Source organism: Gadus morhua, chromosome 6 (genome assembly GCF_902167405.1).
Source record: "Gadus morhua chromosome 6, gadMor3.0, whole genome shotgun sequence".
Classification (NCBI taxonomy): domain Eukaryota; kingdom Metazoa; phylum Chordata; class Actinopteri; order Gadiformes; family Gadidae; genus Gadus; species Gadus morhua.
In genome coordinates this window covers 2,229,025-2,242,118 of record NC_044053.1, presented here as the reverse complement: position 1 = coordinate 2,242,118, position 13,094 = coordinate 2,229,025, and the positions used below count along the sequence as shown (strand labels likewise).

Sequence of the window (13,094 nt, the reverse complement as noted above, 5' to 3'; positions counted from 1 at the left end):
CCGTCTCCTCAGCTGCATGGCTAGCGGCTAGCAGCCAGCGCTAACCCAGGGCTCAAGGTCTCCTTGAGCTCCTCCAGAGCTCGTCAGCCCACCGGTTGAGAAAGGGAAAGCAAAAACAAAAGTGGTGGTCGTCCACGTTGAACTGAATGGTTTCTGCCATGTCACCGTGCTCCGACTGGTTTCTGCTATGTCACCGTGTACCGACTGGTTTCTGCCATGTCACCGTGTACCGACTGGTTTCTGCCATGTCACCGTGTACTGACTGGTTTCTGCCATGTCACCGTGCACCGACTGGTTCGTCATGTCACTGTGCTCCGACAGGTTTCTGCAATGTCACCGTGCACCGACTGGTTTCTGCCAAGTCACCGTGTACCGACTGGTTCTGCCATGTCACAGTCTACCGACTGGTTTCCTCATATCACAGTGTACTGACTTGTTTCTGCCATGTAACTGTATGTATCAGTCTAGGTCTGCTTACTGACTGTCTATGCAGTGTAGGTCTGCTTACTGACTGTCTATGCAGTGTAGGTCTGCTTACTGACTGTCTATGCAGTGTAGGTCTTCTTACTGACTGTCTATGCAGTGTAGGTCTGCTTACTGACTGTCTATGCATTGTAGGTCTGCTTACTGACTGTCTATGCATTGTAGGTCTGCTTACTGACTGTCTATGCATTGTAGGTCTGCTTACTGACTGTCTATGCAGTGTAGGTCTTCTTACTGACTGTCTATGCAGTGTTGGTCTTCTTACTGACTGTCTATGCAGTGTAGGTCTTCTTACTGACTGTCTATGCAGTGTAGGTCTACTTACTGACTGTCTATTCAGTGTAGGTCTGCTTACTGACTGTCTATGCAGTGTAGGTCTACTTACTGACTGTCTATGCAGTGTAGGTCTACTTACTGAGTGTCTATGCAGTGTAGGTCTGCTTACTGACTGTCTATGCAGTGTAGGTCTTCTTACTGACTGTCTATGCAGTGTAGGTCTTCTTACTGACTGTCTATGCAGTGTAGGTCTACTTACTGACTGTCTATGCAGTGTAGGTCTGCTTACTGACTGTCTATGCAATGTAGGTCTACTTACTGACCGTCTATGCAGTGAAGGTCTTACTGACCTGCTATGCAGTGTAGGTCTGCTTACTGACTGTCTATGCAGTGTAGGTCTGCTTACTGACTGTCTATGCAGTGAAGGTCTACTTACTGACCTGCTATCAGTGTAGGTTTGCTTACTGACTGTCTATGCAGTGTAGGTCTGCTTACTGACTGTCTATGCAGTGTAGGTCTACTTACTGACTGTCTATGCAGTGTATGTCTGCTTACTGACTGTCTATGCAGTGTAGGTCTACTAACTGACCTGCTATGCAGTGTAGGTCTGCTTACTGACTGTCTATGCAGTGTAGGTCTGCTTACTGACTGTCTATGCAGTGAAGGTCTACTTACTGACCTGCTATGCAGTGTAGGTCTGCTTACAGACTGTCTATGCAGTGTAGGTCTACTTACTGACTGTCTATGCAGTGTAGGTCTGCTTACTGACTGTCTATGCAGTGTAGGTCTGCTTACTGACTGTCTATGCAGTGTAGGTCTACTTACTGACCTGCTATGCAGTGTAGGTCTGCTTACTGACTGTCTATGCAGTGTAGGTCTACTTACTGACTGTCTATGCAGTGTAGGTCTGCTTACTGACTGTCTATGCAGTGTAGGTCTTCTATAGCTCAGCAGCTCGACCACAGATAGTGTGCTGCTCTTCTCTCGATGGAAACTATGACCAGGCTCTTTCTGACTCAGCCCTTCAATATAAATGAGTTATGGTCCTTTCAACACAGACTGCTGATCCCAGATGTGAGGGCCGCTATCGTAGATGTTTTTTTACCTCTGTGTATGAAATATTAAGTAAAACAGCACTTGCTGATTCTGTAGTACAATGGACTGGATGTAATGCATTAGAAGCTGTTGTGGCCCGGCAGAAGGAGACAGAGGACGTCCCCTTGGTCTGAAGGGCTTCTGAGGGCCTTCTTTGGCACCCATGCCTTCCTGCAAAATATTCAGAGGAAATTACAGCGTTCCATAATGAGAAGTTCAGCTAAATGCTGTAAAATACAGGTTTGTCTATCATTCCTGTCAAAGGACTCCTGAATTCCTCTACACATTGTTATGTAGGCTTGCGGCTCTCATGGTCTGACATAGTGTTCTGTGGTGTGATTGCTGCACACACACACACACACAGACACACACACACACACACACACACACACACACACACACACACACACACACACACACACACACACACACACACACACACACACACACACACACACACACACAACTTGGCTGTAGTAAATCGTTATAGCCTCCACCACATGCTCGGAGGACGTGGATCCATACGTTCTGCTTGTGGTTGCTCTGTCATGCGTGCCGTGTACTCCAATAAGAGTGCCTTAGAATGAGGCCACAACTTATAACAATACACTCTCGCTTTAATCCTTTAAAGATGTTTACCGTCTGTATCTCTGATTTAACAAACGATACGTTTACCACAACTGCCAATAAAGACCAATGATGACCGGCCTCCTACTTCAACAACAATGAAGGAGAGGTTGACCTTCCGCCGAGGCGCACAGAAGATATTTGGACTGAGATAGTGTTCTGAAATTGAAAATTGCATGGTGTTTATTTTTAGTTCCTCAGGCCAGAGGACCACAGTATGCCGGTCGGAGGCAGAGGCCAGACCTCAGTGTGTGAGCAGAACCTTGTGGTGGTTCCTCCGGACTTGGCCCTCGCGGAGCCGCCTCTGGCCCGGGCTCCGGGGCCGCTGGAGGAAGCCTCCTGGGTCGACGATGTGGTGTCTGCAGGACACTGCTGCTGGAGGAGAGGCGGAGCCCTGTCACATCGGCCACGTTAGGCTACAGAACGCAGAGGAAACCAGCATCCACGAGGCAGCCTTCAGGGCCAGGTCTGGATGGATTGATCAACGATCAGATGGGTGATTGGATGGATTTGTGAATGAACACATCTGGATCTATCGACTCTTTGCCGCGGCTCATAAGAGGCGCACCCTGCTGGGTACTGGCAGACGGACTCGTCCCAACCGTGCGCCGGAAAAGCCTTTCTTTGGATCAACGTTTGTCTAATTACTGGTTCCAGCTCGACTGCAGGGTTTAACGTGGCTGTTTACTTCAGGCCGTGACACGGCAGGAAGCGGGTACAACGCTCAGACGCAAGGACAGGGGAGAGGAGAACTGAGACGGGGGGCTGTTCCAACATGACCTTGGCATTAAGGGTCAGCACTACAGGCTCAAGTGCCCTGACACAGGGTACACACAACGTCTCGACCCTGATTTACAGCGGCTCTCGGTGTGACCCAGACGCCATCGACCCTACGCTCAGAGCGGACGGCAGCGTCTCGCTCTGAGCTCGTGCCAGACGTCCGGCTCCAGTCCGCTCCTCCTCCCTTGGTTGTGGTGTCTCGGCGGCCGTGGAGCGGGTGGACCTCGCTCCGCTCTCATGTCTGGGCTTAATGAGCCTCTCCATCTGAACCCCTCCTTTAGTCTGGCCCAACACTGCGCTCCCACACCCCTCCCGCCCTCGGGCTCGCCCCTTGTGGCTTTGGGCTCGTTCGGCGTCCTCTTCCGCTCTCGGCCCGACGTGCCGTCCCCTCGGCTGTGCGGACCGCGTCCGTGCTCAGTGGGCCCGGCTTTCAAGTCATCAGAATGTGCTTTTAGTTCAAAACGTGTCGTAAAAACAGAAAAGAAAGCGTTAAGAATGAGACTGGCTTCTTCTACAGTGACCTCACAGGGCTGTGATCTCCAGGTGTTTTTGTTCCAGGGGTTAGTTACTGCTAAGAGGGTTAGTTAGTGCTCAGAGGGGTAAGTTAGAGGGCAGATGTTTCCCTTCAGTCCTTGAGACCCTGAGTGCTGTGGAGTAGAACAAGCAGAGCGATTAATCACATCAAAGCATTCTGAGCACTGATGTCTTTCTCAGCTTCTCCACCAGATTCAATCAAGTCACGAGTAGATGGACCCTGACGCCAGCCCGGCTTCCAAAGTATTTAACAAAACACTGCCATTACGATTCTAATGATTATGGGAGTTTGATGTTTCCCAATAATAGCCCTAAATTAGCAAAAAGTTGGGTCTATACTAGCGCAATAGTGAAACAATATTATTACAAAGCTGGAGAAAAGATCTCATTGGATCAGTGCACGTTAGGAAACACGTGCACGTTAGGGTAGACTGTGCATGTGGAGGGGACACCGTGCACGTGGAGGAGACACCTTGCACGTGAAGGGTTCACGGGAAGGGGAGACGTTCACGTGAATGGGGCATCGTGCACGTGAAGGGGACACCGTGCACGTGGATGAGGGGACACAGTGCACGTGGAGGGGACACTGTGCACGTTGGGGACCGTGCACGCACCGGGGACAAAGCCAAGGCCAGGGCCAGACTCCGGACCCCCTGGTTCCTGTCCTCAGCCCTGCCGTCTGCTGAGGTCTGACTCTAACAGGATTGGGTATAAATAGGTTAATCTGACCGCCGAGTCCTTAAAGCCATGGCACCATGTGTTAGTGTCTCAGAGAGTTTGAGAGGGAAATCACCCAGGTTTGAGCCGGTCGGCCATCAGACTTGAGAGGCCGATCTTGAGTCTGAGATGCGAGACGAGGGAGCAGCACCATCGAGTGGGCTGCTGAACTGGAGCTGCATGAAGGGCTCTTGCTTGTGACCCCATGACCGGGGCCGTGAGGGGCCAAACTCAACAGGAGCCACCAAGGAGAGCTCATCTAGTCCTCGGGTCAGGATTACCTGATCTGTTTGAGTCACACCCACTTAGGGCTGGGCCATTAATCAAATTTTGATGGCGATTTCGATTTTCAAACGATCACATAATACAATAATCTAGTTTTCTTTTTTATTTTATTTTTATTTTATGTTGTATAGAAAGGGCAGAACAGCTGGATACATATCTGTACATTATTTTAGATTGGAACATTCTCTTTTTGACCATTTTGTGTATTTTCTCAAGGCGAAATTTCAAAGTTCTCAGTTCCAAAGATTTTTTGGGAGAGACATGCTGAATAAATACATGATTTCAAACTCAAAGATAATCGTTTGAATAATGGTAATTTCAATATTGACCAAAATAATCCTGATTATGATTTTTCCCATAATCAAGCAGCCCTACACCCACTTCAATATATACTATGTGTACTTCAGTACAATGGTTAAGATGCTTTTCATTTCCAAACAAAAACGCAATAATCGACAAAAATTTTAATGACAGTGTTTTCTTACTCACTGGGGTGTTAGGGTCAGAGGGGTTGCCTAATGTTAAGCCCTTTGGGACTGTACCTGTGATTTAATTGAATTGAATCGACATATATGAACCTTACGATCAGTCCAACCCCTCCCGTCCTGTTACAGGAGATCCCTCAGTGATCAATAGGTAATCAAAACGTCTTCTCTCTGTCCCCAGCTTGATGACTGCGCCCTCCAGCTGTCCCACAATGGGAGCTACCTGGACCTGGACTCTACCCTGGCCGAGCAGAGGGACGAGCTGGAGGGCTTCCAGGTGGACGGAGGGTAGGACCACGCCCACTCACCCCTCTCTGGCTCGCTATCTGCCCGCTGTCTGTCTGTCTGTCTGTCTGATATGTCTGTCTATCTCTTCTATCGCTTTAACAGTATCTCTGTCTGTCTGTCTTTTTATCTGCTCAATGTTTCTGTCTGTTATGTCTGTCTGTCTGATATGTCTGTCTGTCTCTTCTATCGCTCTTACAGTATCTCTGTCTGGCTGTCTTTCTATCTGCTCAATGTTTATCCGTCTGTTATGTCTGTCTCTCTGATATGTCTGTCTGTCTCTTCTATCGCTTTAACAGTATCTCTGTCTGTCTTTCTGTCTGCCCATCTCGCTGTTGGTCTGTCTGATATTTCTGTCTGTCTGATATGTCTGTCTGTCTCTTCTGTCGCTTTAACAGTATCTCTGTCCGTCTTTCTGTCTGCCCATCTCACTGTTGGTCTGTCTGATATGTCTGTCTATCTCTTCTATTGCCATAACAGTGTCTCTGTCTGTCTGTCTTTTTATCTGCTCAATGTTTCTCTGTCTGTTATGTCTGTCTGTCTGATATGTCTGTCTTTCTCTTCTATCGCTTCAACAGTATCGCTGTCTGTCTTTCCTGTCTCTTCTTGTCTGATATGTCTATCTGTCTGATATGTTTGTCTGTCTGATATCTGTCTGTCTCTTCTATTGCTTTAACAGCATCTCTGTCTGGCTGTCTTTCCTGTCTGCTATCAGCTGTTTTTCTATCAATGTATTTCTGTCTCTTTAACAGTATCTCTGTCTGTCTGTCTTCCTGTCCTTCTGTCTGTTCCTCTCTTTGTTTTCCTTTGACCCCTTATGTCTGTTCACTGGGTGGAATCGTTTCTCTATTGGTCGGTTGAAGAGCGGCTGAATGCCAGGATACCCTGTGCAGAAGTCGAAGGTAAATGGTCTTAGTGGGAAGGTGTTGTATGTGCTCTGCCCTGCTGGTTCGGCTGGGAGCCACAAAACAAAGAACTAGTTATTAATAAACCCAATTGATCACTCAGAACTCAAGTGCTGGAGACTTGTTTTATTAGAGAGAGATTGGTTTAGCGTGTCTCTCTGATTGAACAAGTGTTAGCTGGTTTAGCTGGATGAGTTTCAGATGCCGTGGTATATCTGCTCGCTCTCTGCAGGATTACTTCTTAAAGTAGAACACGAATGAAAAGATGGAAAGACAGCAAATCATTCTGGCAGCATAAGTCTGTATGTTATGCTTCAAATCACTAAGAGTTACAATATGCAAGATTTGGGATTTCAAGCTCGCTCCAGACGCAATGTTGGAAAATATCCCCACTTTGCTACTTCATACTGCACCTTTAATGCATCAAAACTATTCATCACTATATGGACTCTAATCTGTCCTTTGTTGAATGATCCAATGAACCAACACATTTTCCTATTCTATATGAAAGAGATGCATTGTTGGCTCTTCATTTGGTATTGATTATTAAATACGTCGGCTACTCTAGTGGACGCACCGTTGATAAATAAACCAAGAATATCATTTGTTATTCATAGACATTAAATCAAGAGGTCGTACTTAAGAAAGTCATTATGTGTCCCACCATCTGCCCTGGAGTAAGGTGTGACTGTTGTTAAGGTAGTATGGCGTCCATTCATTTTGGCATCTTAGATACCTTGTCTGCCCAGCCAAACAGGTGGAATGATTTCATCGTACCCCTATAAATGGTGAATGCACTGTTTCTACAGGGCTTTGTGGCCACTCAAAGCACTTAACAATATCGCCTAACATTCACCCATTCATGCACACATTGAGGTCGGGGTCAACCACGCGGGGCGGCAGCCAGCTCGTCAGGAGCAGTCAGGGTGAGGCGTCTCCCTCAGGGACACCTCGACACTCAGCTAGGAGGAGCCGGGGATCAAACTAGCAACCTTCCGGTGACCAGCCAACCTGCTCTACCCCCTGAGCCTCACGCCCCCAATAGCATGGAGTGGTCCCTCAACACCTTGAACAGTACCCCAACACGGGTTCACTCACACTCCCTCAAACCCAGCGGTGCCAAACGGAGCCGACGAACACGGGATTCAAACCCGACGCGCTGCTCTGAAGCTAGCCCCTTCAGACCTGGCAGCACAGCGGCAGAGTTATAAAAACCTTCATTCCCTCCGCGTTTCGCTGCCTTATATGGGCGGGGGGTCAGCGCTGCGTGGGCCGTGTTGGCGTGCCCTCACGCTGTGAACACGTTGATGGCTGATGTCAAACCCGCGGTTGGCACGGCGGTCCCTGTCGGCTCAGACCACAAATACCCGTGGATTTATTTGCCTACGCTGGAATTTACAAACTGCTCTCCAGCTCGGGTGTTTCTGTGGAACGCTGCGAGCGGCGGCGATGGTTCCCCCGGTTCTGAGTCGGGTCTCGTGAGCGTCTAGTGAGCGAGGGGAAAGTGGTCGTCTGGTTGCCGTCGGAGACACGGCCCTCAGCCAGGGCTCCCGGCCAACTGGCTGCAGCCGGTTTAACCGTGTGCCATTAAAACCAGCGTTGACTCCCAGTGGTTCCCTCCCGTGCCGCTATGGGGCGGCGGGGGGGGGGGGGGGGGGGTTGGACCATTATTCTGTGATAACACGTCGTTCATTAGTCGTTGGCCCGTTCCCCCCGCTTGGTTTGATGATGTTGATCACCTGACATCGCGACTCCCACTGCCTTGCCACGTTCGTCTGGATGATCGCTGAGATTTTAAACGAGAGGCGATTTACCTTTCCTTGTAACTCTGTGTCTCACCTTTGCTTCTACTGAGGAGGTCATTCTTCACGTCAGCGGGAGCCTCGCTCACCCTGGGTTCTCTCGTGTGTGGCTACAACGCCTTGGCAACAAGCTGACGCAGGCTATCAGCTGTTCAGCCTTAGATTGCTATTTCTAGGCGCTTGTTTCCTGTTATGTTCAATTAGTTGCGTGAATAATTTCCTAAACAAGCACCTCAGTCCTGGTCCGGTCCAGAACCAGTTAAGGGCACAAGCATGCTAGCTTAAACCGGTGGAACCATTCCAAATTGAAAAAGATCGGACCTTTACATCCGCGAACATCCTGTTTATTTTTTATCAAACCTTTATTTAACCAGGGAAAGTCTCAATGACAAACTGATACATTTAGATTTCAGTCCACAGTTATCACAAGTTAAAATGCTTCCACTCTCTAGGTGTTTCTAAGATCTTGCATCTTAAACACTAAAATCAGCTTGCATCCGTGTGTGAATGACATCGCTGACCACTTAGGGGGGCTTCAGACCCAGGGACCCCCACACCACACCCCCTCGTCCCCCCGTCCCCGGGTCGGGGTGGGCGACGTCCCTCTGGGTCTCTGACCTCACGCAGACGGCCCCTTAAGGCTGGCGTTCAGAAGATGCATCACTCGTGTGCCCCCCGGTCTGGCCGTCCCTCGGCGATAGAAAGAGAGGCCGCTTGTGTCGTCCGGGTCTGTGTGAGGACCGGGCGGCCCGCTGGACACCTGCTCCCAGGGCCCCGCACGGCGAAAGGAACCGGAAGTGGGCCCGGAGGCTCGGAGGAAGGTCTGGGAGGTGTTGGGGAGGGCGGGGGAGGGTTTGTGTGAAGCACATGTTACCAATTAGGTGTTGGGGTTTCACTTGATGCCTTGTCAGGTGATTTTGACAGATGATTGGTATATGAACGCTGTACGTGTGCGTGTGCGTGTGTGTGTGTGTGTGTGTGTGTGTGTGTGTGTGTGTGTGTGTGTCTGTGTGTGTGTGTGTGTGTGTGTGTCTGTGCGTGTGTGTGTGCGTGTGCGTGTGCGTGTGTGTGTGTGCGTGTGTGTGCGTGTGTGTGATTGACTCCGTAATAGTTTCAGCCTGCTACAGGCTGATTCAGCCGTCATATCTACTCAATCTTACATGATTCACAATTCACATAGCAGAAATATTTCAATCCCCCCGAGTCTTATAGATACAGTTATAACTTTATTTATTGAGTGTATGACGAATATACACACAGTTTATTTGTCAGATTAATTTACAGTAATAGCTTTATTTGTCGTATCTATTAAATGTCTCACGAGTCAAATTCCAGAAGGCTGCTTTCCATATTTTCCTATCCTGTTAACTTTTTCCTACTGCCTATATATTGTTTTATTGTTGGTGAGTTTAATGTCGTCTGTGGACCCTGAGGGACCGGGTCAGAGGTTGAACTAACCAAGTAATGTTTACGGAAACAAAAAGTGCAACTTTCACTCCAGATGAGGGTAGGAGGGAAGTCTAAGGATAATATTAACAGACTGCAAAGCACAACTTTATCATTCTTTACCGTGTGTGTGTGTGTGTGTGTGTGTGTGTGTGTGTGTGTGTGTGTGTGCGCGCCTTTCCATCCAAAACAGAACATTATCAGTCTGTAAATAAACAGAACTCTGAGAACATTTTCAATCTGTAAAGAACCAGAACATTATCAGTCTGTAAATAAACAGAACTCGGAGAACATTATCAGTCTGTAAAGAACCAGAACATCATCAGTCTGTAAAGAACCAAAACACTATCAGTCTTTAAAGAACCAGAACATTATCAGTCAGAAAAGAACCAGAACACTATCAGCCAGTAAAGACCCAGAACATTATCAGTCAGTAAAGAACCAGAACATTATCAGTCAGTAAAGAACCAGAACATTATCAGTCATTAAAGAACCAGAACACTATTAGTCAGTAAAGACCCAGAACATTATCAATCTGTAAAGAACCAGAACTTAGAGAACATTATCAGTCAGTAAAGAACCAGAACTTAGAGAACATTATCTGTCAAGAACCAGAACCTACAGAACCTTCGGAGCTCTGCTGATCCAGGGGGCACTAGCTGCACCAGCTTCATGTCCGTCATTAATTGGCCACTGAGGGAAAGCACTGGTTTGACTGTTTTCCAACTATGAGGTAAACTGTTGCCTCTCTGCTCCCCACTTCAGTCTCTGCGGGCCCACATTATGGGATGTTTTACAATCAGGGGCCCAGGAGGGCTCCATCCAGGCATGAAGCCTCCCTGGCCTGGGCAACTAGAGTTAAGGGGCAGCTTAACAAGGCTGGAGCTAGGGCTAGGGTTAAGGTGGAACTAGAGTTAGGTGGAACTAGAGTTAGGGTTAAGGTGGAACTAGGGTTAGGGTTAAGGTGGAGCCAGGGTTAGGGTTAAGGTGGAACTAGGGTTAGGGTTAAGGTGGAACTAGGGTTAGGGTTGAGTCAGAGCTAGGGTTAGGGTTAAGGTGGAACTAGGGTTAGGGTTAAGGTGGAACTAGGGTTAGGGTTAAGGCGGAGCTAGGGTTAGGGTTAGGTGGAGCTAGGGTTAGGGTTAGGTGGAGCTAGGGTTAGGGTTAAGGTGGAACTAGGGTTAGGGTTGAGTCAGAGCTAGGGTTAGGGTTAAGGCGGAGCTAGGGTTAGGGTTAGGTGGAGCTATAAGCTAGGAGCTAGGCACTAGGTGGTAGGAGCTGGTTGCTTCAGAAGCCATGGCGCGGGGGAGATACCAGTGGTCCCGTTCTCAGTGTTCCCTCTCTCTCTCTTAACCCTGTTGTGGTTTCCTCAAACAACAGATTGGTCACCAGAGGGCATTCGTCCGAAGACACATGAATGCTATCACTCAGTCAAAATCATTTATTTCACAAATGAGCCTACTACTTACCAACAGCCAGCCACAACCCCGATCATATGAAGCACCTTAGCAGTATCAACGTTTCACTTATACTTTGTATGAGCCTATTTGCTTGTTAAACACCACTGTTATCATTTGAAGATCGATGTTTGCATAAAGATTGACCTTCTGTCTTTCCTTTCTCCACAGGAGAGGCAAGAAGCACAGCATCGTGCTGCGCATGCAGCTGTCTGTCCGAGTCCACGCCTGCATCGGTGAGTCCGCTGGCTCCGGCACTCTGTCCTCGTCCTGTCCCACCACACAGACCGGCAGCATACCTCTCTATTATCACCCTCACTGGCCTCATATTATGCTTGTGGTGAAATAATGGCTGATAATGAGCCCAGATTGCGGGCCTCATGGTGACCCTGAGCTGTGATAACGAGCTGGTGAGGAGGTAATGGGGTCTCGGACCGTGGTCAGAGACCCCCCCATCCCCAGGCTGGGCTGTGATAGAAGAACAACAGCAGGGGCCAGGGACACACACACACACACACACACACACACACACACACACACACACACACACACACACACACACACACACACACACACACACACACACACACGAACAGGGTGAGGGTCCTGGTTTGTGAGTGGGTGAGGATCCCAGGTGGTGACAGGGTGAGGGTCCCGGGGGAGTGGTTTGCAGAGTGAGGGTCCCGGTGGTGATAGAGTGAGGGTCCCGGTGTTCACAGGGTGAGGGTCCCGGTGGTGACAGAGTGAGGGTCCCGGTGGTGACAGGGTGAGGGTCCCGGTGTTCACAGGGTGAGGGTCCCGGTGGTGACAGAGTGAGGGTCCCGGTGTTCACAGGGTGAGGGTCCCGGTGGTGATAGGGTCAGGGTCCCGATGGTGACAGGGTGAGGGTCCTAGGGGTGTGGTGACTGGGTGAGGGTCCCGGTGGTGACAGGGTGAGGGTCCGGGGAGTGTTGACAGAAGGTTCTCTCTCCTCTAAGCGGATGCTGCCTTCTCTCTCCTCTAAGTTGACAGCCACCTGTTGCCCCCCCCCACCCCCCCCTCTGGTTTATCGGAGCTGTAAGCTGTAGCAGCTCACTGTTGCATTGTGGGTCTCACAGACGTTTCAGCCTCAGTGGAGCAGGCGCTTACCCTGGTAGCCCCGGGCAACGGGGGTGTAAATACTCTGAGACTAACCTAAGGGATGTGAGGGGGGGATACCGGCTGATTACTGCTGTCCGATCCACAGTGGGACCCTGACCCCCAACACTGGGGAACCCTGACCCCTCACACCCCCCCCCCCCCCCCCCACACCCAAGGACGGACTGGAGGGTAGAGACCCCACACAACAGAGGCTGGGTCCTCACTAACCCCTCAAAGCCCCCTCATGTTCTCCGCCCTGTTCCTCACTCCACGCCTTCGTCAGCCTCCTATTGGCTGCCTTCTCCGTTCTCTCGTCTCCTTGGGTCCGTAGGAGACCCTGTAGGATTCAGCGTGTGGCTCCAAGGGGGCAGGGGAGATGAGCTGGTCTGCAGCTGGTCAATCATCTGTAGAATAGATCGTTCTCCCGGGTTGGCGGTCCTAGAATGAAGCACTTCAGAGCACCAACGTCAAAATGGCCTGAACTGTTACACGCTGTTGGTTGGTAATTAGTTGTTTGCTATGTTTAAAATAATGCTTTATCAAATGTTATAAGGTTTGGAAATAGAAGGTGGGTGTTAATGACCTTACATTTGAAACAGGGGTGAGTTGTTTGTGGTCCTTTTGGTGATCCCTGGTCCGGTGGTTCAGACTCTCGATGTTATCTGAAACCTCCGGACACATTAAGACTTCAGCTGTGATGTTCATGGTGGACAAAACTATCAGCGTTTCAGAGATGTCAATTTCACAGCTCAGCTGATTGTGTGTGTGTGTGTGTGTGTGTGTGTGTGTGTGTGTGTG

At 49.4% G+C, this 13,094-nt stretch overlaps 1 protein-coding gene across 2 annotated transcripts in view; it reads left to right on the top strand.

Annotated features, from left to right (window-relative positions):
* Positions 1 to 13,094, top strand: part of LOC115545483 (FH1/FH2 domain-containing protein 3) — a 73,923-nt gene that overhangs the window by 1,865 nt on the left and 58,964 nt on the right. The window contains exons 2-4 of one of the 2 annotated variants that reach the window (XM_030358701.1): positions 5,464 to 5,570; positions 6,431 to 6,469; positions 11,349 to 11,413. In XM_030358701.1, coding sequence (XP_030214561.1) covers positions 5,464 to 5,570; positions 6,431 to 6,469; positions 11,349 to 11,413 — 211 coding nt within the window. The remainder of the gene's footprint in view (positions 1 to 5,463; positions 5,571 to 6,430; positions 6,470 to 11,348; positions 11,414 to 13,094) is intronic. The other variant, XM_030358702.1, reaches the window with a different exon arrangement.